At 47.2% G+C, this 26,973-nt stretch overlaps 1 protein-coding gene across 1 annotated transcript in view; it reads right to left on the bottom strand.

The window, feature by feature from the left end:
* Window positions 1-26,973, bottom strand: part of LOC148505705 (FRAS1-related extracellular matrix protein 1-like) — a 244,847-nt gene that overhangs the window by 133,077 nt on the left and 84,797 nt on the right. Inside the window, exons 15-19 of the mRNA XM_088447872.1 lie at window positions 24,619-24,712; window positions 18,230-18,482; window positions 13,929-14,123; window positions 12,480-12,665; window positions 11,274-11,470 (exon numbers count right to left, since the gene is read on the bottom strand). Of these exons, the coding sequence (XP_088303998.1) occupies window positions 11,274-11,470; window positions 12,480-12,665; window positions 13,929-14,123; window positions 18,230-18,482; window positions 24,619-24,712 (925 nt within the window). The remainder of the gene's footprint in view (window positions 1-11,273; window positions 11,471-12,479; window positions 12,666-13,928; window positions 14,124-18,229; window positions 18,483-24,618; window positions 24,713-26,973) is intronic.

Below are 26,973 nucleotides of genomic sequence, written 5' to 3'. Positions count from 1 at the left end.
TCCCCACCTCTAGGGATTAGGTTCCACTGTGCTTTTGAATTATACATATGTTACATTATACGGCACAGGACTATGATGTATTTTATACAATGCATTGCTGTTATTAATCTGGTACATTATCATGCATGCACCAGCAGTATTTACTATATATATTTATTTTAAAGGGGCCCAGCTAATGCACTCTCTAAATGGTTAGCCAAGCCTCTGTGGAGGCTGGCCACACCCCTAACTATGGGCCCCTAACATTGCATTCCCCTGGTGGGCCCTACCTGCCCCAGTTTGACACTAGATAGATAGATAGATAGATAGATAGATAGATAGATAGATAAGGAGAGTTATGGTAAAATATGCCCTTGTTAACTCTCTTTCTTCAAAGTCCATAGGGTCCACAGGTAGACAATGGGGGTGTAGATGGTACTTGGAGGACCAGACACCAACAGCAAAGCTTTTTTCTATCCCAGGATGCTCTGGTCCTTCCCCCTATACCCCACCCACAGCCTGAAGGCAACTCAATTTTGTTAACAAGCCCAAGGCAGGAGCAGGATTGGAGGGAAGGAAGACTGGTACACAGAAGAATCACACTCTCACACAGAGAAGGAAAAAAGTGACCAAGAGAAGAGACCCATAGAAGCCAGGTGCGTCAGTACGTGTGACCTGTGGATCCTATGGACTTCGAAGAAAGAGAGTTAACAAGGGTAAATTTTACCATAACTCTCCTTTTCTTCTTCATGGTCCACAGGACACCACAGGGAGACAATGGGGATGTCCCAAAGCAGTTGTTCAAGGGCGGGGGCGCTCCTGAGCTGAGAGGAGAACCCGGTGCCCAAAGGAAGCATCCTGAGAGGCAAATGTATCAAAGGCATAGATGTCTTGACAGCCTTGTTACTAGGTAGATTAGCTGAGTTATTGGTCAGGTGGTTGGTTATCTGACCAATGGAGTGAATTGTGGGAGTGTTTGAGGATTATGTATATAAGAGGTGGTTGTGCATGTGATCAGCCTCTTTGCGTTTCAGTCGTTCCCCGTGTATGTCTCCAGCTGGAGAGCTAGAACTGAGTATGCAGCGTCTCCTGGCCACCTCGGTTAGGTGAATTATTTAATTGATAAATAAAAGCTGTGACCTTTTAGCCAAGCTGTATTTGTGTCCGTCTCTTTATTTATTAGAAAAGCTAAGTGTTAAGTTTAGTAAGGATGTTCAAGGTATTAATCGGCAATAAACCAATGGAGGTTTCCAATTAAAGAGAAGTAAAAATAAAGATTAGGGGCAGCATCAGAGTGGGGCATGGATGGCTAAATATATTCCGCCTTCTTCCCCGTCTCTCCATCCTCCTGCCCCAGCTTTCCAGCCTCCTTCCGTATCACTCCTGTAGTAGTACCCCTTATGCAGGGCCCTCTGTAGCAGTGCCCATATGCATTGCCCCCTGTAGTTGTGCCCGTATGCAATGTCCCCTGTAGCTGTGCCCATATGCAGTGACCCCTGTAGTGGTGCCCATATGCAGTGCCCCCAGTAGTTTTGCCCCTTAAAGTAGTGCCCCTGTAGTTCTGCCCCTTAAAAGTAGTGCCCCCCCCCTCCCCAGTACTTACCTGATCCATCGCAGACGTTGACCGGTCCGTCGTTCCTGCTGTCACGCTGACTGGATCTAACTAGATCCAGCAGGCAGGCTTCCTTAGCCTCCGTCCACTTTATAGGCCAGCATTCAGTTGCAGTGGGGAAGTAACGGCCCCCGGCGCCCCCAAGCCGCTGCGGGGGCCGTTGTTACGCCACTACCGCTGCCCTGTTTTCTGCCCCTCTAACCCCTGGGGCCCCCTACACACGGCACAAGACGGAAGTGCCTCTGATACTGGCACCCGGCGGGTTGTCAGCTTAGACAGCTGCAAGCCAGCAGGCACAGCGGGCGGGGCCTCCGGACACCTTCGGCGCCTGGAGCTTGCGCTCCACTGGAACCACCCTTCCTACGCCCCTGATCACATACACTGCAGAGCATACAATATAACTGCAGTGGGCACTAAATTCAACTTCACAGAACTCAGTGGCTGGTAATAAATAGCGCTGTATAACCTGGCTCCTGGGAGAGGTATGCAGGGAGACCGGACCCAGCGTTCCCGGAGATCTGATGCAGAAAATGGCTGTCGTGAGTCTCTGAAGGGGCGGAGGGTGAGGGAGGAGCAGCTGAGGGGCGGCAAGACCGCAGTGGAATGGCGCCCTGAGCTGGGGGAGGGACCACAGGGAGAGTGCCCTTTCCCCTATACTGACATCAACCACCGGGTCCCTGGCCATAGCTGTCCCCTGCGCCAGTATAGTTATACCCTGGTGGTCTAGTGGAATCTAGACCAGTGTCCACATCAACGCCTCCGGTCTGTCTCCTGAGACAGGAGGTAAGACTGCGCATAGACGAGTGTCCCCGCCTTACCTGTATCCTTGAGTCCCGGCTGTGGTCTGGGGTCCGAGGAGCCCTGCTAGCTAGGTTCCCTGGAGCCCCGCCGAGAGTACCTAGCCGAGGGCTGTTTAGCGCTGCTTGCTATGTATCAAAATGAAAATAAAAATAAATAATCAAAATAAAGCTTAATAGCAGCCCCCTGTTAAAACGGTGATCCAGCTCCTGCCGGACACCAACTAAACTCAGCTGCCTTCAGGCTATGGGCGGGGGTATAGGGGGAAGGACTGGAGCATCCTGGGATAGAAAAAAGCTTTGCTGTTGGTGCCCGGTCCTCCAAGTACCACCTACACCCCCATTGTCTCCGTGTGGAGCCCTATGGACCCTGAAGAAGATAGATAGATAGATAGATACAGTAGATAGATATGAGGTAGATAGATAGATAGATAGATAGATAGATAGATACAGTAGATAGATATGAGGTAGATAGATAGATAGATAGATAGATAGATAGATAGATAGATAGATAGATACAGTAGATAGATATGAGGTAGATAGATAGATAGATAGATAGATAGATAGATAGATAGATAGATAGATAGATAGATAGATAGATAGATACAGTAGATGCATCTGACAAAAATCCTAGTTTCAGCCCTGACTTGGAGTATGAAATGGTGCCTAATGTATTAAGCAGAGTTTATAAGCCAATGGTAGGCTTCCTAAAAAAAAAGGCAGCTAATCAGTAGCAGCTGTCGCAGTGCATGTTTATACTGCATGCATAATCCTGCCCCCACTCAGCAGGTGTCAGCAGCACTGGTGACACCACGTAATTCAATGGCCAGAGAGGAGAAGGAGTTTTCCCCTCTCTGCAAACTCAGCTGAAGGATATAAGAGGCTGGAAACATTAATGTACACTGTTCCGCAATGTGCCAAACAACACTGAAGATCATGTCCGGAGAGAGAATCTATCTCAGTATCAGGGGTAATCACAATTACTGAACACTGGGCCTGATTCAGACCCGAGCGCTCGCAACCGGGTCGATGGTGGCCCAGAGCGCATGCGCACGACGGAGCCGTCTCCGTTGTGCGCATGCGCGAGACCCGGATAGCGACGGGCAATCTGTCGCTCCGGGTCTCGCACCAAAGGGGGCGTACTGTCGATGTTGAGTGACAGCACGCCTCCTTTGGTGGGCGGGCCGGGGTGGTGGCTGCCCAAACGGAAGCGTTCCCATGAGAATGCCTGTCGTTTGGGTGCAGCCCCACAAATGATGTCAGTGGGAGTGCTCTCGGCTCTGTTAGAGCTGAAAGCTCTCTGGGACTTGCGGCCACGAGACCCTACCACAAGGGTCTTGTCGCAAGGCCGATGGTCGCGATGGTCTTGACCATCGCGACCATCATCCTGGCCGCTCGCATTAGATGTGGGTGGCAACCCACAGCAATGCGAGCAGCCAGGAGGCCGCTCCATAAAAAAATAAAAAGACGCCCTGATTCAGAGCGAGCGCTCTGTCAGAGCGTCCGGCTCTGAATCAGGGCCACTGTGTATTGTGTAGTGTAGAACTGAAAGGGAAGCCAAATGTAAAAAACAAATTATTATTTAATAATCAGGACACCTGTGTTAAACTTCATGCCTTTAAATCTTTCCAATGACACTACAGCCAGATTCTCTTATGCTATTACACGTTACGACATAGTTATTCGGCCACCAAAAAATTGTAATTAGTGACCATCATGGCCAAAAACACAAATTTCTACATTTCGTTGATTTGGTTCTTAAAGTGTCAGATTGAACTACGGGATCATCTGACATCTGCCCCCATAATGAATGGATTGTAAGGACCAGAGCTCCTTTGGGATGGAGAGTTTAATATCCTCCTTGGTCTTCGTTTAAAGATAATTGTTACAAGGCAAGGAGTGAATGAAATAGAGGGCGTTACACAGCAATAGGATTTCACAGATTGGCCACAGGAGAAACACAGGTGAAAGCAGTGAGATAACCAGAACTCAGAAAAGTCTCATGAGAATTGCAAGTCAACTGCTTGTAAACTAGTAGAACATGCCTAAAAAACCAGGAGAGCCACAAAGTAGTGAGATACCACTGGGGAAGCAGCTGTCAGTGGTGAAACGCGTCATGCATACTGAACCACTACAGACACAATTTGCTTTACTAGTTTAATACAAATTTAAATTATTACTCAATTTCCTATTTATTATTTATTACCAGTTATTTAGCGCACACAAATTCCACAGAGCTTTACAGAGCATATTTTTCCACTCACATCAGTCCCTGCCCCAATGGAGCTTACAATCTATGTTCCCTATCACATGCTCACATAGAAACTAGGGTTAATTTTTGGTGGGAGCCAATTAACCTACCAGTATATTTTGGGGGTGTGGGAGGAAATCAGAGCACCGGAGGAACCCCACGCAAGCACAGGGAGAATATACAAACTCCGCACAGTTAGGGCCGTGGTGGGAATTGAACCAACGACCTCAGTGCTGTGAGGCAGTAATGCTAACCATTACACCGTCTGTGCTGCCCTAAACTATTTTGATAGTTACTATAACTATCTACAATCTTATATTTTATCCACCCCAACACTATACTTTTATTTAATTCACTAAAATATTTATTTTATTTTGTCCACTTAACTGAATATTGTTTCCACCAACCCATTTTCTCTACCCGAACACTCACCACCCACCCACCCCAATACCCACTATAATACCCTGCATCCGTCTCATCCAACCGCCCTCAACAGCACCCTATTCTTCCTATCCATGTGTCTAGACAAGACTTTTCTATGCTCTCCCACTATATCAATCCCTACTCTACTAATAGATCAATCCCCACTCTACTTTACTCTTCCACTCTCATCACATTCACTGACTTCCCTTTCTTACCCTTCTGCTCCTCCTTTTCTTCAACTTTCTTTTCTTTGCATTCTACTCACTCCTTCATTCAATCTTGCCATACTCTATCTCTTAACCCAGTGGTTCTCAACCTCGGTCCTCGGGACCCCACACAGTTCACATTTTGTAGGTCACCCAGCAGGAGCACAGGTGTATTCATTACTCACTGACACATTTTAAAAGATCGACAGGTGGAGCTAATATCTCACTTGTGATTCTGTGAGGAGGCCTAGAAAACATGCACTGTTTGGGGTCCTGAGGACCAAGTTTGAGAACCTGTGTCTTAACCTAAACTGCACACCCACCACCTCTTGTTCCTACCTTACCCCTAATCCACTTTCTACCAGAAGCAAACAATTGTCATTTTTTACGTTTTACACTATAATATGTAATTTACCCCCTCTCATATTATGCCCTCTTGTACCTCATAGTAGTCACCTCATCCACCGGTTACCTAGCTGGTTCCTTCGCTTATCACCTGTAGACACCTGGTATCTGCTGTACACCACACTGGCAATCCATGCCCTATGTTTGTGGACCACTGTTATTTTTTCTATGGTAACTAGAGGGAGATCTCTGAATTTGCACCACATACAAAAAGCCTTTCCCAAAAAACTTAAACACATCAGTGTCTCTGACCCCGCATGTAATTTGGTTGCCTCCACTCTGACAGGTACATAATAAGCTTCTAGGGCCAATAGTCCTGATTTGTTGGCGTTTAAAAATATGGGGCCAATCAGTTTCCACCCATCCACCCAAACCCATCCATTAGCTACCAAAACCAACCTTAAACCCATTTTGGATGATTACACTCACATTTAGTTAGGGTGCGGTCAAAACCCCTATTGATTGGCAAAAATCTCAGGTCAGGACAGAGCACTAACCTTTTTCCTGTGAGGAGAATTCCCACTTAGAGCCGTATTCAATTTGAGCCGAGCCGCGATACTTTTTCGCGGCCCGGACTTTTTGCCTACTTCGCCTGTTTTGTAGGCGGAAAAGTATCGCGCGTGTGCCTGCTTTACCCCGTATTCAATTTGAATGTAAGCGAAAACGGGACCCGGCGAAACTTGAACAGGCGGAAAGTACTGTCAGATTTGGGGAAATCAGCCTGAAACCCCCCAAATGATGCTCTGACATGGGGGTTAGGTATGGTACCCCCCGATTTGGCTTGCTGAAGGTATTTGGTGTTTCTCAACGGGCTCAATAGCTGCTAAATAGCGTTTTTCTATACGTGATGCAGAATAGTATCCAGGAGTATTTTTTGCAGAAAATAACTTGACCCAGCAAATTTGGGGTACTTGAAAATGAGGGTCAGCATATTTAAAAGTAGTTAAAGTGAAGTTGAAAAAATCATGAAAAATCTACCTTCCGCAAGCACCTGCAATAAAAAAAACACTTGGGGCATACTTGGGGACCCTCCCAGAGTTTTTATCTTTGTACCCCAACATTTTTTTTTCCACCCCCAAAATTAAAGTGATTTTTTGGGGTGTTCTTAAGTGTTTTCTTTTTATTTTTTTACACAGTTTACCTTTGGGGGACTGTCTAAAGGCTTCAGGGGGGTTCTCGCAACGTTGCACCCCAAAACCCCAATTCTGCACTTTTTTCAGCCTGCTATTCATAGGCGAAACTTTTTTTGCCTAGTACATTGCATTGACTTTCCGCCTAGGCGGAAAGTCTTTCAAATTGAATACGGGGTAAAAGCAAAACAGGCGAAAATTATGTCATCGGCGAAAAAGTATCGCGGATCCGGACTTTTCGCCTAAATTGAATACAGGCCTTAGAGTTATCTGCTCCCTGAGAAGTTTTTGAATATAACAGAAACCTCAAGCAGTCTCACCAAAGATGAAAATGCATTTACCAGTCCTAACACAGATTTCTTCATTGTCTTGGCCAACGCTGGATCCATTGCCAAGGAGCCTGTAGCGATTTAGGTGGGCCAACCTTTGGTTCTGGTGGAATCTTGGAAACGCCAGCGATTCACATGGCTATAAAAGGTCCCCGCCACAGCATAAAGGCCTTCTGAGGGGGCAACCAGTACCATCTCCTCCTATCTGACCTGCATGGGAGTATGGAAAGCTGCACTAAGAGCATAATGATACAAATGAATGTCAATCCCCAAAAACCAATGCACACAGCAGCCTGGATAGTACATACCAACACGTGTCAGCAAACACTGACTGAATCTCTAAAATACTAAAAAAAAAAAAAGGGATTTAGTACTTTCCAAGGCTCTACTCTACCTAAGGTCTCTAAAATATAATAATCAGTCTAACTACAAACAATGAATTTAATCAGAATATTGAACCAAATAAATTAATGTCCATGAAAATGTCAATAGACCTTGATATCCTGCTACATTAATTTCCCTTTCTTCTTATTCCAGAGGATGCTAATTCCTCCTTTGGTGATGGATATAATGGATCACATTAAAAGGACAGTCAGGATGTCTATGCATATATTATCCGTGCTCACTCCTTCTAGCAAATTATTCACAGGGATTTTTCGTGGACGATGACACCATAGAAAAATAAAAATATATATAATATAGTATAGTGTAGTGTAGTATTTTCATTTGAACTGTAAACACCCAGGTACTCTGAGATGATAGCAGTCTTCTTTTTACCCCAAGAAGGATAACATAAATTGATAGGAAAGATTGAATATATCCCATGTCAGGGGAAAAACTCCATAGGATGATCAATTTAAAAACGGGTGTAGTATGTATTACCGCCGGCCGGTTCAAATCCCGGCAGCGGAAGCCCGGCAGGGGTGAAGATCCTGATTGCTAATAAGGTAAGTATAACTAACCCTATTCTCCCCCATAACTCTAACCTTCCCTTAGGGGTGCCTAAGCCAACCTCCCCCCTAGTGCCTAACCCTAACCCCCCTCCAAGTGCCTAAACCTGACCTCCCCATCTTCGCGGCCTAAATCTAAGTCTCCCGGGGGGTGCCTAACCCCCCTTCCCCTAGCCTAAACCTAACCCTCCCGGGGGGATGCCTAACGCTAAGTCCCCCGGGAGCCCTAAAACCTAACACTCCCCCCCGCAGCAGTCCGTGACACGCGCCCGGCTTACCTTCGTTCGGTAATTAATTTAAACAATACACTTACAAATGGTAAAAGTGGCTGGCTCCCAGATGTTGAATGACAATGACATGTAATACAAGTGGTGGAATCCCTGCAGATAGAACAAGCTTGCGCAGATGCAGGAAGATAAAACTAACAATCGCTGCAGGATCAGCTCACAAACTACCATCAAGCACTTCAAGCCAACGACTAGCGAGATTTTTTTCAAGGCGATTGCTAACTATCCGTACTTGCCCCCCTGTGTCACAGACTACGTGTCCATGGTGGACGGGCAGATAGTTAGCTGGCCAACGGAAGCCAGTTGGCATGGGAGTCTGGAGGTGAGCTAATCCATTGCCGCTGTCCTCTGCTGCACCTGGCTGGTTCCTGGTGGCTTCCCACTCACTTCCAGGGGGCAATGTTGGGTGTGGTTGGTGTGGCTCCCCTCTCTTAGTTTTGGACTGAGCTGCAGCCCCAGCTTCACAACTGCGACTGGTTGGGAACAAAATGTCGACAGTCATCATTCATCATGAGACTATCGACATGGTCATAATATTGCCGTTGACCATGCCAACATTAATCATGTAGACAGTGATGAAATGTTGACAAGTTGGAATGTCGGCATTTCATCCTGGTGACCCAGCGTTGACTTACGTTCTCCTGTTGGCTGTGGCAGCTCCAGTGGCGACTTCTGGGTCCTCGTGGTCATGTTACCGCCACTTCCATGTCAGAGCTCTGATCCTCTGGCATTGCGGTAAGTATTTCCCTGCTATCTCTAACCCCTATCCCTAATGCTCTCTCTAGTGCCTAACCCTAATCCCCCTCCCCCGGCCCCCCAAGGCCTAACCCATCCTCCCCCTCCCCTGCAGCCTAACCCTAATCTCTCCCCTCAGCCTAAACCTAACCCTCCTGCCTGCAGCCTAACCCTAATGTTGATACTCTGATACTGTTGACATTTCACCTGCCGACATTCTGAGAATGTCGACCAGTTCCCTGTAGACATTTTAACATAACTATCGACATTATGGTGTCGACAATATGTCAACTTAGTTATTGTCGAGCTTTTGACTACATTCTATTATTTTTGAATGCAAGGTATATACTGGCGAGTTTTGAATGTAGCCCACACATGCTGGACAGTTTTATTGTTACACTGCAATGTAGATTTGAGCTACGACACCCCCATCACAAATCTAAATCTCTCTGCACATTTTATATCTGCCCCACCTGCAGTTTGACATGGTTTTACCAAGGTGTAAAACAGGGACGGACTGGGGCTGTATATCAGCCCTGGCAGTCTGCCCTGCACTCGCGTGTGAAGGAGGGCATGGTTAGTTCAAGGGGGCGTGCCGCAAGTCACTGTCGCTGGCCTCGCGGCACGCCCCCCTCTCTTCCCGGCCCAGCACAGCAGCCGCCGGCCCACACATGTCTCCACTCCTTCCGTCTCTGTGATATCATAATGACTCTGGAGCCGTTGGGGGTAGGGCGGGGGACTCTTCCTTTCCCCCTTTTCGAGCCGGTCCTTAGGCAATCGGCCCTCCTGGCATATGCCAGAAGTGCCCAGTGGCCAGTCCGGCCTTGGTGTAAAGTTACTACTCTTTGTTTTTGCTTTGCTTCCAATTAAGAATAGGCCCCATTGTGTATCTATTGGCCTGATTCAGATTTGGAAATAGAGTAAGATCATACTTGCCTACCCTCCCAAAATTCAAGTGCCACTCCCAGCCCCCTGGAAAGGCAGGCAAGCCTCCCGGTGTCCGCCGACCCCCCCGCAGTAACAATAGAAAACCATGCAGCGGGGAAGGGCTGGCGGTGACGCGATTCAAGTTGAATCGCGTCATTGTGGCCCCGCCCCCTGCTTCACAATGTCGTTAATATCGGCATTGTGAAGAAGGGGCAGGGCCACGATAACACGATCGTGCAGTCATGCTCCGCCCCCAATGCTGCATCATCACAGCACCACGCCCCCTTTCTGCCATGACAAGCCCCCGCCACGAAGGCCTGACAGCTCCCTCCCGCAAGGATGGCAGGTATGAGTAAACTAGTGCCAGTAACTATGCATCTTGGTAACACCATGCTGCACTGCAGGTGGGGCAGATGTAACATGTGCAGAGAGATTTAGATTTGGGAGGGGAGTTTCTAAACTGACATCTAAATTGCAGTGTAAAAATAAAGCTGTGCAGTATTTGTCTGCTACATGCAAAAGGAACCAGTATTTACCCTGCAAAATGCATTGCAGCATGGTTTGTCCAGGTGCACAGATACTTGCTCTATCTTAAGGCCCCTACACACTACACGATATCTTTAACGATTTGGCCGATTCCAACACATTGGAATGACAAATCATTCGTGTGTAGTGCACGCTCCCGTGGGGTCGTCAGCCTCATTGCCTGATCTTAAGTACCTGCAGTGCTATGCGGGGGGGGGGGGTCATATCGCGCGGTCGGGTTAGGGTCTCCCGGGGGGACTTAGGGTTAGGCACCCCCCCCAGGAGAGTTAAGGTAGGGCTAGGTGAAAGGGGGGTTAGGGTTAGGCACCTCCGGGGGGGAGGTTGGGGTTAGGCAGTTCCCCGAGAGGGATAGGTTTAGGCTGCGGGGAGGTGGGTTTAGGTTTAGGCACTTATAGGGGGGAGGTTAGAGGTTAGGGTTACGCACCCCTAAAGGAGGGTTGAGGGGGGGGGGTGAGAGGGTTAGAAATAGTTAATTTACTTACCTTGTCAGGATCTTCACTGCCGGTCTTCAGGCGTCGGGATTTGAACCGCCAAACTTAGGTCCGGCGGTAAATCATACTAATCCCATCAGCACCTTATATTTCTGCACAATGTCTATGTTGCAGTTTAAGCAGGAAACAGAGAAATTGGCAGCTGCAAAATGTAAGTTGCAATATGAAAAAATATCAATTGATAGAAATTGAAAATGAGTTTTACCGTTATATTTGCAATGTGGAGCTGAGGCGGTTCATCGTTTGTGGGTTTGATAATAATGTAGAGCGGCACGGTCATAGATTTATGAATGGAATCCGTAACCGAGACCATGAAGAAATCAGCCGTGGGCTCAATGCGCTCATGATGTGACTGGACGTAGCGGATATACCTGGAGCTGACATTCCATAAACTGAAGGAACCTGGACATGAATACGCAGACACACAATAAATCATCACAGTCGCTCTGCACTAATACATCTGTCATTAATACATTTTTTATATATATTTGTTTTGTAATGTATCTTCACGCAGTGTTGGAAGGGGACATGAAGGCCCCACCAGGGCCCATGCTTAAGGGGCGTGGTCTTCCACCAGAAGGGGTGTGTCCAGCCATCACAGATGCTTGGCTCACCATTAGGCAAATCTTGGTGTCGTTTCTATAGAGGGAACCAAGCCCTCATGCTGATCAGTGGTCTTGCTCCAGCAGGTAAATGACCATCTAGTAGAGCAACCTGACACTTAGAGGATGGAGGTGGGCCCAGAGGCAGTGGAACCCACTGGGGATTTCCCCTGTACTCCTGTAGGCCAGTCCAACCCTGTCTTCATCGTGGTCTCATCTTTGTCTCTATAGCTACAGATGGACCTATTACAATTCACATTACACATATCTAAATTGTGTGTGATACCTAATGTCTGACATATAAATTGCGATTCTTTTAACATCATTCAAATGTTCTTAGTTACATCATGAAACACAGCTTTCATTAAACAGACCGCAGCCACTATGGGCGTCCTGGGCAGAGACTAGGAGGTGACTATTCAGACGCACATTGATGCACCGTCATATGGGCGTGTTATGGGAGGTTTGCGGGAGCATCACTGAGCTGGTTGCGAACTCAGCTGCTCAGTCGCTAACATATTGGAGGTCATACTTTAACGGAGAGTCTGCATCTAGCATGGGGCAAGTTTCCCTGGTTCGACCGATGGTGGCATCTAAAGATGCACAGCAGTGGGCATTCACGAAGTATCAATGTGGCACATGGACAGAGCAATGCTCTGCAGCGCTCTCCTTACGATAGTAAACTGCTTTAAATTATTATGATAAAAATATACCAAAGTTTAAGTTTAAAGATCGATACCTTCTGAACAACCAAATAAGTGACGTACTGTCGGCTGCTGCCTCCCCGTTATACACAGGAGGTAACTTACTGATTTTAATCTCAGAAGTGGCCTTCTCCGATCCAGCCATAGGCATGGTGCTCTCTATGTAACCGTATTGCGGCTGTGTCTCCATGACAAAGATTAAATCCTCAGCCAAAGTGTCAGCATCAGAGGCGTTCATATGGTTTATGGAGATAACTGAGGAAGAGCCCTCGTCAACAACGAATATTTCACCTGTGAATATTAAATAATATATAATATAATTATATACAATAACTCCCTCTCCCTTCATAATATCTGATGTTCCTGGCTGAAACGTGCAGTATTCTGTAAATAATGTAAAAACAAGATTCTGTTTTCTTGGATACAATGTTCCAAAGAAATGCGCATTCATGTAAGGACATTCTCGCCACGCCACCATAGTCGTGTTCTTTTAGCACTACGACAGAGGTGGTAATTGGTCCACAGCTACTAATATCAATCTCTGCGCCACCTAAACAGATTTCATTGCAGGATGTGGGGAACATTCCCCTGTCACCCAATATTAATCTGTTCTGGAGAAGAAAAACAGGATCAGTTTAAACTTTCTTTTAGTTGTCAACGTGTCTTTAACCCCTCCCCCTCCACTTCTTCAAGTTGTCAGAGTGCTTGATCCCTCCCCTTCTTTTAGTTTTCAGTGGTGCTTGATCCCTGCTTTTTTCTAGTTGTCAGTGTTTCCTGCACCATCCCCTCATTTTAGTTGTCAGGGTGACTTGAACCCTTCCTTTCTTCTTGTTATCAACGTGTCTTGATCCCTCCCCTTCTCCTAGTTGTCTGTGTGGCCTGATCCCTCCCCTGTTCCTAGCTGTCAGCGTGGCCTGATCCCTCCCCTTTTCCTAGTTGTCAGTGTGGCCGGATCCCTCCCATTTTCCTAGTTGCCATTGTGGCATGGTCCCTCCCCTTCTCCTAGTTGTTATTGTGGCCTGATCCCTCCTCTTCTCCTAGTTGTCAGTGTGGTGTGACCCCTCCCCTTTTTCTAGTTGTCAGTGGGAGTAGAAAAAGCATTGGATGAGTTTTCCCAAACTGCAGAAGTCCCTGCTGTGGGACCACCACATTAGTCCTTATTTGAGGGGGGATGTGAAGTAAAATATAAATGTGATCAATTATTAATTATTTAAAACATAGACGTGGCTCAAATAAAAGCTGGCAGGATAGGCTGAGACTTCAGGTTCTGCAGCAGCTGGAGAATAACATGTTGCCCTGTATAATACATAATGCTGTATATAACCTTGTAACATGCTTCTCAGAAAGCCGCATTAGCCAAATGAATAGGTGAAGCAGTCTGTGCACTGTCTCGCTGTCACTTGCAGCTCTCGGTGGTATTTTTAGCCGCTTATATCCCTGTAGCATATGGTAAGTCACACTCATCCGTAATGTGATTGTGATGGATGCTTAATTAACTTGCACTCAAATAGCTTCTGGGTGGAGTTACAGCCTTGTTAGTCACACTATACTTACCAATGTTTATGACAGGCAGCTGATTATCGATGGGTCTAAGGGTGATATTCAGATCGTAGACAGGAAGGCTGGTGTGAAGTGGAATTGGAGGGGGAAGAGGTCCATCAACACAACAGGTGTCGGCCGAGGAGGGTTCCTCGTCTGAGACTATCAGCGTAACTGTATCCATGCATGGATGGGCTCCGATCTCGCCTCCTTACAGAGCAGGAAAACAGGATAAGTACACAGGAATGGTGACAGGTATAAGCAGACCCTGGATGTCCGTCAGACTCCCCAGTTATCCAGAACGGCTTTGCACGTTGTAATGAACACTCACTGATTTATAATTGTATTTTGCTTAGAACTGGATAGGAATTAAGGGCCTGATTCAGAGCCGGACGCTATTTAAATTGAGCGCTCGCTCTTTGCGGTCTGTTGACGCCTCTATATCTGAGCCAGCGAACGAAACATGCGCTCGCTATTTTGTAAAGACGCCCCCTGGCCGCTCGCATCCTACGTCATCTCCGCTATTTATTGGATTAATCGAGTACATCGAAAGGCGTCTGAACTGCTCGCAGTGCTTGTGGTAGGATTTTCCTACCGCAATCATGCGAACAGTTCAGGCTAAGAGACAACCAAGTGACGTGGCCGATGACGCTGCTTTGTTAATTATTATGCACACCCTTAAAACGCCCGTTTTGACCGTTTGGCACGCCTGCGTTCGGATCTCCACTCCCCGTTTTCAAGCACCTTCCCCTGTTACCACCCACAAACGCCTCATCCTGTCACTCAAATTAGCAGGCACTCGCTATTTTGCGAGCGCACGATTTCCGACCGTAATGACTGGTTGGCGCATGCGCATTACGAGTCGACCCATATGCTTGCGCAGATGTGCGAACATCGCTCGGAGCGAACGAGCGGCCGCTTACGAGCGGCTCTGAATCAGGCCCTAAGACTCCAGGACCAAGTTACAGAATGGTATTCTATGCTACGAATATTTTAGGTCATTATACTGTCCTCCAAATAATCTCTTCACGTTTGTAGCATCTGCTGGGCTGTTTCAGAGACTGAAGAAACACTTTAAGTGGAAAATTATTTGAGGAACAATATTTTGGAACATCAGTCTCTGATAGGGTGTGGTACATAATGTCGACATTGCCAAAATGTTGACATAGCATTTTTTGTGAGTTTAAGGCCTAACCTTATCACTAACGGCAGCCTAACCCTAACCGAAGCATAACAATGGGCCTGATTCACTACCGTACGCATCTGAGAATTTGCACGCAATCGGACGATTATTTCGCAGTGGCTATGCAGACCCATCGCAGAGTGATTGACAGAAAGTGCCGTTTGTGGGTGGTGATGGGGTGGGGGGTGGTTGGAGAAGCGCAGGCGTGCCACTGCGTTTGCACGCCATTTCAGGGGCATACATAAATTATCCACTGCGAAGCCATACGCAGTGTGAGGTCTCATAGCGTGCATGGCTGTTAGCAATTTCTGAGCAAGGTCAGGGCTTGTGCAAGTGAGCGTGAGGCTGCGATGGTACTCGATTGTACCGATTGTTTCGCTATTCTGCTAAGTATTACAGATGTGCGTATGGTAAAGTGGACGTCCATATGTGGTGCTGAGTTTGCATTGCGATCGCAGTGGATTCGCTTGCTATCACAGTTGAACTTTGTGCGTATGCAGTATTGCGATCCGTAGTGAATCAGGCCCACTAACCGCAACCTAACTGTACCCTAACCGCAGCCTTACCTTAGCCCTAACGGCAGCCTAACAATAACCGCAACCTAACAACCGAAGCCTAACCCTAACTCTAATGGCAGCCTAACCCTAACAGGAGCTTAACACTAATATGAGCTGTCGACATTATGTAAATGTCGATTTTATGTCAACATTGTGAATGTCGCCATTTGCCTATATTCTGTCCATGTCGCAATTCTAAATGTTGACATTATGGTGTCCATATTGACATATTGGCTGCATGACCTCTGACAGCCTCTGATGCCAAAGAAGATGTTTATTTATGATGTTAGAAAAGGATGATTGGTTCTTGGCAAAATGGCTGCAAACTACTCACACCCCGCCCACCACAAAATAAAATCAGACACATGACCAATAGATCTTAAGTACATACTGTATAGCCGTGACTTGTTACTGAGGGAATGCTAAGGAAAGGACACAATCTGATGCCTGCACCCATTTTCAGGTACCCCAAATTTGCCAGGACTACTTATTTTCTCCCAAAAATACTGCTTTATGCCATTCTTCACCACTTGTGCAAAGACGCTGATGAGAGACAATTGTACCAACTTAAGTCCCCCACACAGTTTTATTAGGGCTAATCGGGCACTACTACATTGATCCCCAATGTTTCTGCATCTTTTTGGGGGGTTCAGGCTGATTTCCCCGATTCTGACACCACTTTCCACCTGTTCTGACTTCGCATATTGCCGTTTTTGCGTCTTTTGGAATTGAATACAACAAATGGCGGGGACGCGCACAATAAGTTGCCGCGGCCAAAAGACGCGATGTAGGCAAAACATCCGGCAGGCGGAACTTTATAGCGGGTGCAAAACTAATTGAATACCGCCCATAAATGGAGCACCAGTCTCTTCACACATAAGGAATTGATATTATCCTCAATAATATAATAGCCCACTAGGGCACTGAAATAAATGTTCATTATAGCCGGCCAGCATTAATTCTTTAAATGTGCGCCCTGAGCGACTCCGCCCCTTTGGCACAGTCCCGATTGCAGCCCTATTCACATTATTCACTAAATGTTCTTTCATTTTCAACCTGAGAATATCAGGGCCAGCAAGAGCAAAAGATTCATTACAAGATGTCTCTGAATATCGAAGGTCTCTAAATGGACCCGTCATTGCGACACATTAGGTCTGTCGTCTTGACACACTGGGGGCATAACCACACCCTAAGTAGGCATGGCCATTCATTCCGAAAAATGTGATGCTTTGTGCCGCATGTGGTGGAGACACGTGCCTTCATGGCGTGCAAATCCTCCAAAACCGAAGCCAATCGGCACAAACGTCAAGTTATCCAAAATCGTGATTGTCCTGCCAAGTGCGGAAAGACTGGAAGGCAGGATGCAATGAGACACTATATAATATTGCAGTCTTATATATAACATTAATCGGTCTGTTTGTCTGTCTGTCTGTCTGGTTACGCATTCGGACACCCCTGCACCGATTGGGATGAAACCAACGCGAGGTGGTCCAGTTGAATCCTGGCCAAGTTTTAAGGGGGTTAAGGTCCCAGTCGGATCTCCCGCTGGTGTACACTGGGCAGAACTTTGACCTGGGGAGCCCCACTGGTATGCAGTCAGGAAGCCGACAGTTGAAATGCTGACCGCCGGCTTCCCGACTGTCATATCCTGGCAAGGTACTAATGATAGGCGTCGAAAATCCTGACGCCTATCATTAGCCCTACGCTGCGAGACCGATGCCCGGCATACCGAAAGAAGGTAAGCCGGGCAGCATCAGCGGACAGCTGCGAGGCGTGAGGGTTAGGTTAGGGGCTCCTGGGGGGGACTTAGGGTTAGGCACCCCCACGGGAGGGTTATGGTTAGGCTTGGGGAAGGGGGGGGTTAGGGTTAGGCAACCCCAGGGGGAGGTTAGGTTCAGGCACCCCCCCGGGAGGGTTAGGGTTAGAGTGCAGGGAGGGGGGTTTAGGTTTAGGCACCCCTAGGGGTAGATTAGGGTTATTCACGGGGGGAAGGTTAGGGTTAGGCACCCCTAAGGGAGGGTTAGGGGGGAGGGGGGAAGGTTAGGGATAGATTAGATACTTACCCTGTCTGGATCTGGTCCTTTCTAGCTTCCGGTGTCGGTATTACATCCGCTGGGATGACATCCGACGAGATATAATACAGATTCCATTCCACTGGATGGATTTGGACGAAAACTTCACAGAGTGGTAACACTGGATCCCAGGAGACATACTAGGGGGGTTGAGGTCCACGGTTGGACCTCCCGTTGGTGTAAGCTGGGCAGACCTTTGACCCGGGGGCTGGAGATGCTGGGCAGAATTTTGACCCGGGGACCTTTCTCTGGGCCTTCCACTGAATGGATTTGGATGAAAACTTCACAGAGGGGTGGCAACTGGTCTGGCATGCCTAACTTGAGTGGTTGGGGCTCGGTCGGACCTCACGGCGGAGTGTGCCAGGCAGAACATCGACCCAGGGAGCCTGTTCTTTGCCTTTCACTGGATGGATTTGGAACTTTAAAACTTAATAACTTGAAGATTTAAACCCAGGCAACCCCGAGTACTGCAGCTAGTATAAAGTAAAGTATACAACATTTTACCTGTATGGATGTAGGAGATTAACCCCTGAGTGACATCAAGCTGGGTGAATTTTTCAACCAGGACACCCTGCCTTTGTATCATGCCGTACAGGGGAATGCGGGCAATCGTGTAGATGAGTTTGGCGTCATCGCTGTCTGGGTCGGTTGCGTAGAGGTTCTCAGCAGTTATGTAGATGTGACCACCCTCTGGGCACACCAGGCTGGATGTCAGGCCAACACGTAAGGATGGGGGCTCATCATTGACAGGGGTAATCTATTGATCAAACAAGAACAACAAATGGAGGGTCATTCTCTGAGTCAAGTCAGGTAGAAGTTAAAAATGAAACTTCCAAGAAAATATCTTGCAAACAGTGATAAAAAGCAGATGTCTAAAGCTGGATACACACTATACGACGTGTACCCAGCACGTCATCCCCGGCGACGGGACCCTGCATGCGGCAAGTGCATACACACTTGCCGTTGCCAGGTACGACGGGGGGAAGCTACGTGTCATGCTGCATCTGCAGCATGACACAGTTAGCAACTTCCCCCGTCAGCCCTGCTGCAGCGCCGACGGGCGATGTCGCTAACGACCCGTGGGTGTACCCAGCTTTAGGGTCCGATACCATTTGGCGGGAGTTTGGAAGTGCGAATTCGCGCCTTGAAAATCGCTCACATCGGAACAGAAAAATGTACAGGTATGTAAGTGATTTTTCATGTTTTTTAGACAAATTTATAATATAGTATAAATAACACATTTAAGACCTGATTCAGACCCGGTCGCTAAGGCGCGATAGCTCACTTCCAAAAGAGGCTGGGTATGCAAAATCCACGATCGCACTGTGTAGTGTAAGGACGGCCTCTATGTCTTTGCGAGCGAGCGCACGCTGGTGTCTAAAGACGCCCTCTTTCCCCTCGTAGCACACGTCATCTCCGGGAAGTGTATGAAAAATCGGTAACATCGAGAGCCATCGGAGCTACTCGTAGCCCTTGAGGTAGACCCTACCCCGCCGCAAGCACTGTGATCACTGCTGGATAAAATTCAACAAAGTGACGTGTACAATGCCGCCTCCATGGAAATTATGCACACCCATAAAACTCCCTTTTAACAACCAGGCATTCGCAGCACCACTCCCCCGTTCACAAGCACCTCCCCCTGTTACCGCCCACAAACGGCACTATCTGTCACTCAAAGTAGCGACCTGATAGTGGCTTACGAGCGCCCATTATCCGAACGCAAAGACTGGCTTGCGCACGCGCACTGCGAATTATACGCATGCGCAGACCGGTGAAAATCACTCAGAGCGAGCGCCACTTAGCGACCGGGTCTGAATGAGCTCCTTAGTGCCCATCTCTTTCTCATCAATACAACGCCTCACCATACCTGTCCCATATCATTTAACCTATTTATGACATACAGTACCTACTTTTAGTTGCTCATCTCTGGGAGAAACCCGGGCCGGAGATGCAAGTGGTTAATTTGGGGGGTGGGGCCAGGCTCTCACGGCCGTTGTGTCAAAATACCGCGAATCACGGATCTGTGATTAAGGGGTGGGACTAAAATTACCCGATTTGCATAATTTAGCCCCGCCTCCTCCATACAAACCTGGTATCATTTCCTCATGCTGCCCACTTCCTGATTCAGAGCCGGACGCTATTTGCGCTCGCTCGGTCAGAAAAAGGGGCCGGCTATTTAAATTGACGCCTCTATGTCTGAGCGAGCGAACGAAACATGCGCTCGCTATTTTGTAAAGACGCCCCCTGGCCGCTCGCATCATACGTCATCTCCGCTATTTATTTGATTAATCGAGTACATCGAAAGGCGTCTGAACTGCTCGCAGTGCTTGTGGTAGGTTTATCCTACCGCAATCATGCGAGCAGTTCAGGCTAAGAGACAACCAAGTGACGTGGTCGCTGACGCTGCTTTGTTAATTATGCACACCCTTAAAACGCCCGTTTTGACCGTTTGGCACGCCTGCGTTCGGATCTACACTCCCCGTTTTCAAGCACCTTCCCCTGTTACCACCCACAAACGCCTCATCCTGTCACTCAAATTAGCAGGCACTCGCTATTTTGCGAGCGCTCGATTTCCGACTGCAATGACTGGTTGGCGCATGCGCATTACAACCCATACGCCTGCGCAGTTGTGCGAACATCGCTCGGAGCGAACGAGCAGCCGCTTACGAGCGGCTCTGAATCAGGCCCAGACTGCGGAAGATCCACCCACACGCACGCCCACTCATCTCAGGGTGCTGGGGACTATGAGTCTCCCACATCTTCCAAGAGAGTTGACAAGTATGATCTATGAGCTTTTTAGAGTTTTAGAGAAATTGATATACGAGTACAAAGCGCTGGATCATGCTCATGATTAAGTAATAATGTACAATTGTGATTAAAATGGCAAATCACAGTGCTCCCTAAAAGAGCTGTCGTCTGCGTTGACAGGACCTCCGGGTTTATGATCAGGGAGTCTTTCTGTGCATGCGCAAGCCACAGCGGACAAGGGAGGATGCCACTCTTGGATCCCTCACTGGAATATTGCGAAAAGGTAGCCCAAGGGCTTCTGGGCCTGATTCAGAGCCGGACGCTATTTGCGCTCACTCGTTCAGAAAAAGGGGTGGCTATTTAAATGAACCGTTCGCTCTTTGCGGTCTGTTCACGCCTCTATGTTTAAACGAGCTAACAAAACATGCGAACGTAATTTTGAAAAAAAAACGCCCCCTGGCCGCTCACATCCTACGTCATCTCCGCTATTTATTAGATTAATCAAGTACATCGACCAGCGTATGAACTGCTCGCTATTCTTGTGGTTGGTTTTTCCTACCACAATCATGCGAGCAGTTCTGACTATAAAATAACCCAGTGACGTGGTCAGTGACGCTGCTGTATTAATTATGCACACCCTTAAAACGCCCGTTTTGACCTTTAAGCATGCCTGCGTTCTGATCTCCACTCCCCGTTTTCAAGCACCTTCCCCTGTTACCACCCACATACGCCTCCTCCTGTCACTCAAAATAGCAGGCATTCGGTATTTAACGAGCACACGATTTTCGTCCGCACTGACTGGTTCGCGCATGCGTATTAAAATCCGTACGCATGCGCAGTTGTGCGAACATCGGTAGGAACGAACGAGCGGCCGCTTACGAGCGGCTCTGAATCAGGCCCTCTGTCAGTAACACCATCTATAAATGGCATTACCTAGCTGGTACATGTGGGAAATGTGGTCAAACCTCTAAAAACTGAAGTTTTCAAACTCGTGACCGCATTTTAGTGCTAGTACATCCCGCCCCAAAGTCTTTTCTTTCTTTTTGTGGCATTGTTTGTGTTGGCACCTGTAGGGGTTTACATCTGACTTTGGATAATTATAGGTCTCCATGAGGTGTATGACCTGTCTGGAGGCTGCGTCCAATATGACCCAAATGGCAGCTCCCACTCAGCAAAAATGGAAAAAGCTGATGTGTCATTATAAAGTACTAGGGGGCCTATTCATCATAACTAAAAAACTCGATGGAGGTAATTAGGTTTAGAACTGGCATGGAGTTCTACCTAATTACCGGAGGAATTCATCATTCCTCCTCTCCATAACTATCTATTCCGAAAAGCTGTCACTTTTGCGATGACAGCTTTTCGGGCAACAGATACTTTTCTCTGCCTAGTCCTACCTTACCGCAGCTGTAATCAGTGCTGCACATGCGCTGTTACGTTCACAAAAGCGGTGCATGTGCAATACTGATTACAATTGCGGTAATTGTGTCCCCCCCAATCCATCCCTCTGCTCCCCTCCCCCACCTAGCTGGCCACCTGTCACAGGCTGCAGCCGTGGACCCCGACCTTCTGCTGAAGAGGAAAAGAATTTTATTTTATTTTGTAAACTTTACTGTGTTCTGCCGGGAGAACACACGGAGCAGCAGCCGGAGCCAGAGGAGGGACAGGGAGCGACGGAGGGAGCCAAGGAGGACTTGCTCACACTGACAGCAGGTAAGTGTAACCCACTATATGCGGGAGTGGCGTATAGTAACACCATCACATTCCCGAAAAATACATAATTTTGGGAATTTGATGAATAGTATAATTTTCTACATCCCCATATTAATGTACTAATGTATGGGGAGTGTGGAAATTAACGCAGACAGACTTAACCAAGAGATATCAGTGATATCTCCTGTGTTAAGTGTGTTAATGAATACTAAAATAACGGTAATTAAGGAAAATGTCATTAAAACCGTTATTTTAGTGTTGATGAATAGGCTCCTAAGTCTGAATAGCTTTTTTTTACATTTCAGACATTGGGGCCTATTCATCAACACTAAAATAACGTTTTTAAGGACATTTTCCTTAAATAACGTTATTTTGGTATTCATGAACAGACGTAGCACAGGAGATATCACAGATATCTCCTTGCTAAGTTTCCCTGCATTAATTTCCACACTCCCCATACATTAGTACATTAGTATGGGGATGTGGAAATTGTGGTATTCATCAAATTCCGAAAATTATGAATTTTCGGAATTTGATGCAGTTACTATTCGCCACTGTGAGGTGGCGAATAGCAGAATCGACTTACCTGTATCCGCGTGTACAGGTCCCCCGACGAGTCCCTCCGGCGCTCTGCTCCGTCCTCAGGCTCCGGAGGCTGGTCGGACATGTGTACTCCCCAGCAGAGCACAAGAAAGTTTAGAAAAAAAAAAAAGTTTTTTTTCTTTTTCTAATCTGTCATGTGGTCTGCTGGGAAACCACATGACAGACCAGCAGGACGGAGCTGGAGGCTGCTGCGCGGACAGGTAAGTCGGGGGGGGGGGGAGGTGAGCGGAGGGGGTCAGGGGGGGTACACAAACTTAACGCATCTGTAGGCAGTGCTGCGCATGCGCTGGTTTTACAGATGTAACAGCGCATGCGCAGCACTGTTTCCAGATGCGATAAGGTAGTGTAGGCAGGGAAAAGTATCTATTTCCCGAAAAGCTGTCATCGCAAAAATGACAGCTTTACGGAATAGATACTTATGGAGAGGTGGAATGATGAATTCCACCTATAATTAGGTAGAACTCCATGCGAGTTCTAAACCTAATTATCTCTAGAGAATTTTTAGGTTTAATGAATAGGCCCCATAGGGCTCTATTTACTACAATCCGCATTGGGAATGCAGATTGTAGTGTGATATTACCGACTGAATTCACATTGCGAATTCAGCCATTCTCACAGGGATTTACTAAAATTCCCTTGCAGTGACAGAGCTTGTGATAAAGCTCTGTCCCTGCGAATCCCATCCACACACTTATCACGGTATTTTCTCAAAAAATACTGTGACATTTGCCCGCACATGCGCCGACCGGCCACCGCTAAGCCCCGCCCCCGTGATCACGACCCCCCCCCTTAATTACACTTACCTCCGGTGATCGGTGTTCCGGTGATGTCCTCCGTGGCTTCGGTCAGTTAACATCCCATCCTGCACTGGGATCCGGTCAGGTGATGACTGGGCCTCAGTGCAGGATGGGAGACCAGCTGACCAGAGGGAGGACATCACCGGAGCCCCGATCTCTGGTAGCTGGACTCGGGTAAGCTTTTTTTTTTTACAATTTTTTTTTACATTAATCACCTTGCGGTCTGTTTAGACCACACAGCTGATCACTGGGGCCGGCTCCGGGCTCTGCTCTACCTGTTAGAGCAGAGCAGAAGTCCGGTAATCGGGGGAGACCCTGGATAACGCCACCTCCAGGTGGCGTTATTATCAGAGGGCTTTCCCCGGTATTTTTTCCCATTTTATTTTTAGTAACTTTGGCCAGATCACATTTCCCATTACAATTATGGGAAATGCAATCTGATTACTAAAAATATGTGATAATTAGGGCTTGGAGTAGAATTTTACGAATTCTACTCCAATTGCCCTTTAGTAACTTTAGGTGATACTAAAATAATGTGAAAAGGGTGTGAAAACACCCTTTTTCACTTTATTTTAGTATAAATAATGTTAATAAATAGAGCCCTTAAAGGTGTTAATCAACCATACCCTGATGTATAGCATAACAAGGGGATCTCTCAAGAAACCCCACAGTTCCCTGACACCAGTTCACCAGATTGATAAGGGTTCTGAAGAGGATACATAGGGCTCTATTGAAGTGCTATGGCCTGACCACATCCTCCAGAGCTGAAAGCCAAGGCGGTCTCCTGGGGGAGGAACGTCTGCTCCGCTGTCTGCCTACAGTACGTATGAGCTTGTTTCTATTATAAGAGGGAGATTTACCACATTCCCTAAAGATGACAAGTGCAGGAGTTGCCCATGGCCTATAGATGGTTGCTATGGGTAATGCTCCCACTTGGCCTCTTTAAAAGGTTTAATAAATCTCCTCCTAAACAAGGTGACCAAACTCCTTCATCAGTTTTAATTTCTGTGGTTGAGTTTGGTAATGTCTCACCTGAACCCTCAGCTCCCCTTCTACAGAGCTAATTCCATCTGTTACTGCAAACATTATCGCGTCTTCCAATGATTCAGAGTCATCGTGCTGATACCTTCAGATAACAATAAAAAAAACCACATTCAGATACAGTTGCCTTTGTACACAGACTCACACCGCGTTACACCAATCTGTGCTCCACAAATGGTGCCTGGTCCAGCTGAGCAGATGCAAATATGATATTTTTATATGTTTGTTTGGAGAGTTTTTTATTTAACCCTCTACAATTCTCACCTCACTCCTGGACACATTGGAAAAAGGCTGATTATAGCCATCATCAGGGGTCTACCAGCTTCTGGTCTACCAGCCTTATCACCGGGACCCTTAGGGGGTCTATTCGTCATCGGGGGGCCGCGGCAGCTGTCCCTGCGATCAGTAACACTGTCTGCTACTACTGTAGCACAGGCTTGCCTACTCTCCCAATTTTGCCAGGAACCTCTCGAAAATCGGTTGCAGCTCCCGGCCCCCCGGAAAGGCAGGCAAACCTCCTGGCAGCCGCCGATCCCCCGACCCCCCCTTTCCCTCGCGATTAATAGTTAAACCCCCGCAGCGGAGGGGGCGAGTGATGCGATTCACTTTGGAGCCGCCCCCTGTTCCACAATGCCTGTATTATCGGCATAGTGTAGCGGGGGCGGGGGAAATTATGCAATCACATGACCCCACCCCTGTCACGCCCACAAATGGCAGTCGCCCACCTGGCCACTCCCCCTTGTCCCGGAAGGAGCAGCCAGAAAATCGACAAGTATGCTGTTGCAGCGTTACTTACCTGTCCTATCGCCGGCTTCTGCGCATGTGTGACCTGTGGTTCTGCATGCACAAAGCCGCTGGGGAGGCTGTGAGGAGACAACGGAGCAATCCACACAGATCCCTCTATGCATCCCGGAAACTCCTTCCACTGGGAAGGAGCGGGGCACCCAGACAACAAGCGCCATCTGAAAATGGCGTTTGTTCTCCCAGGCGAACTACTGAGTATCAGGTGGTCCATTCGGACCCCTGATGATGAATGACCCGTTACCTTAAATAGCATTTCCGCATGTGTAATGGGCCACTAAGGGATGATGAATGGACCCCTGAATGCTGAACATACTGTATGTATGTCACTCTTACTTCCTAACTTCTACGTTTGCTAAAAGAACACATTGCTACTACTTGCAGGCAATATCTTATTTACATGAAATATGCCCATTGGTCCTGGCTGAAACCGCTGATTATCATCCCAATATCGCCAGTGCAATATGTTTGCTAATGGACTCAATTAATAAATAGATTAGGGATGGTCATTGGAACCCGATGGTTGACAACCATCTATTATTCCAATCCAATGGAGATGGTTTTCCCGTTACAGTATATGCCGGGATTGCATGCCTCTTTCCCATGGCTGCTGATATCACTCCTATTATATACACCAGGAAGGATTGTCCGAAGCATGCACAAGCTTCAGCTGTCCTCTCTGTACGTACACTAGCATACCATCGATGGATAAACCATCAAATGGTTAGCAGGCAATGGCTACATGCTATGGCAAGGCATGTTCCTATGGCAGCAATGATGCAACAATTCGATGGCTCCCTTCGAAGGCCATCCCTAAAATAGACAGATTATTGATCCTGTCGAAGCTGAATAATTGGCTGAGACAAGATCAGTTTAAAATTGAAGCGTGCACGACGCCATCTTGCAAGTGGCAGCTATACTCCATTTTAGAAACAAGAATCTGCAAGACGCCATTTTGTGACCAGCGTCATTTCAAGTTACAACTCAGGAGCTAAGAACAGATGGCAATGTTTTTGTTAATCTACTAAGGGCAACTGGAAGAACAAGCTTTCTGAGTAAGAGTAAATAGAATAGACAATGGGTATTTTTACATACAAATTGGGAATCCCTGGATGCAGATAAAGTATAGTTGTGGCAATTGTAATATAATCCAGGCATTGATCTACACAATTGGATTTGTCTGAATCCTAGACAGGATGGCCCCAACTTCACAGCTTGATTCACAGTTCACACAAGAGTCTGGGGGAACAAAAGAGGTTTTTTCCTTTGAACACAGGACAGGTGGGGGCCTGCTGACAGAGAGCATGGAACTACAATGCTCAGCAATCCACACTGCTGAATGTTCACTTCGTGTATGAGAAATTATGCACTCGAATCTCACCCATTAATAACTAGCGTCCTTATATCAAACCCCGAATACCCACACATTACATATTCACACATAAGGTTCAATAAGCTCTATAGTGTATGATTTAAGTTGGTTCAGTTAGTTTAAATGCTGAAAAATAAAGATATTTGATAACTAAGGTATTATACATGCTAAAC

The sequence above is a fragment of the Taudactylus pleione genome, unplaced genomic scaffold, assembly GCF_031769625.1.
Source record: "Taudactylus pleione unplaced genomic scaffold, aTauple2 ptg000442l, whole genome shotgun sequence".
In the NCBI taxonomy this organism is placed as follows: Eukaryota; Metazoa; Chordata; class Amphibia; order Anura; family Myobatrachidae; genus Taudactylus; species Taudactylus pleione.
Note: the sequence above shows the minus strand (reverse complement) of the source record. Positions and strands in the feature narration are given on the sequence as shown.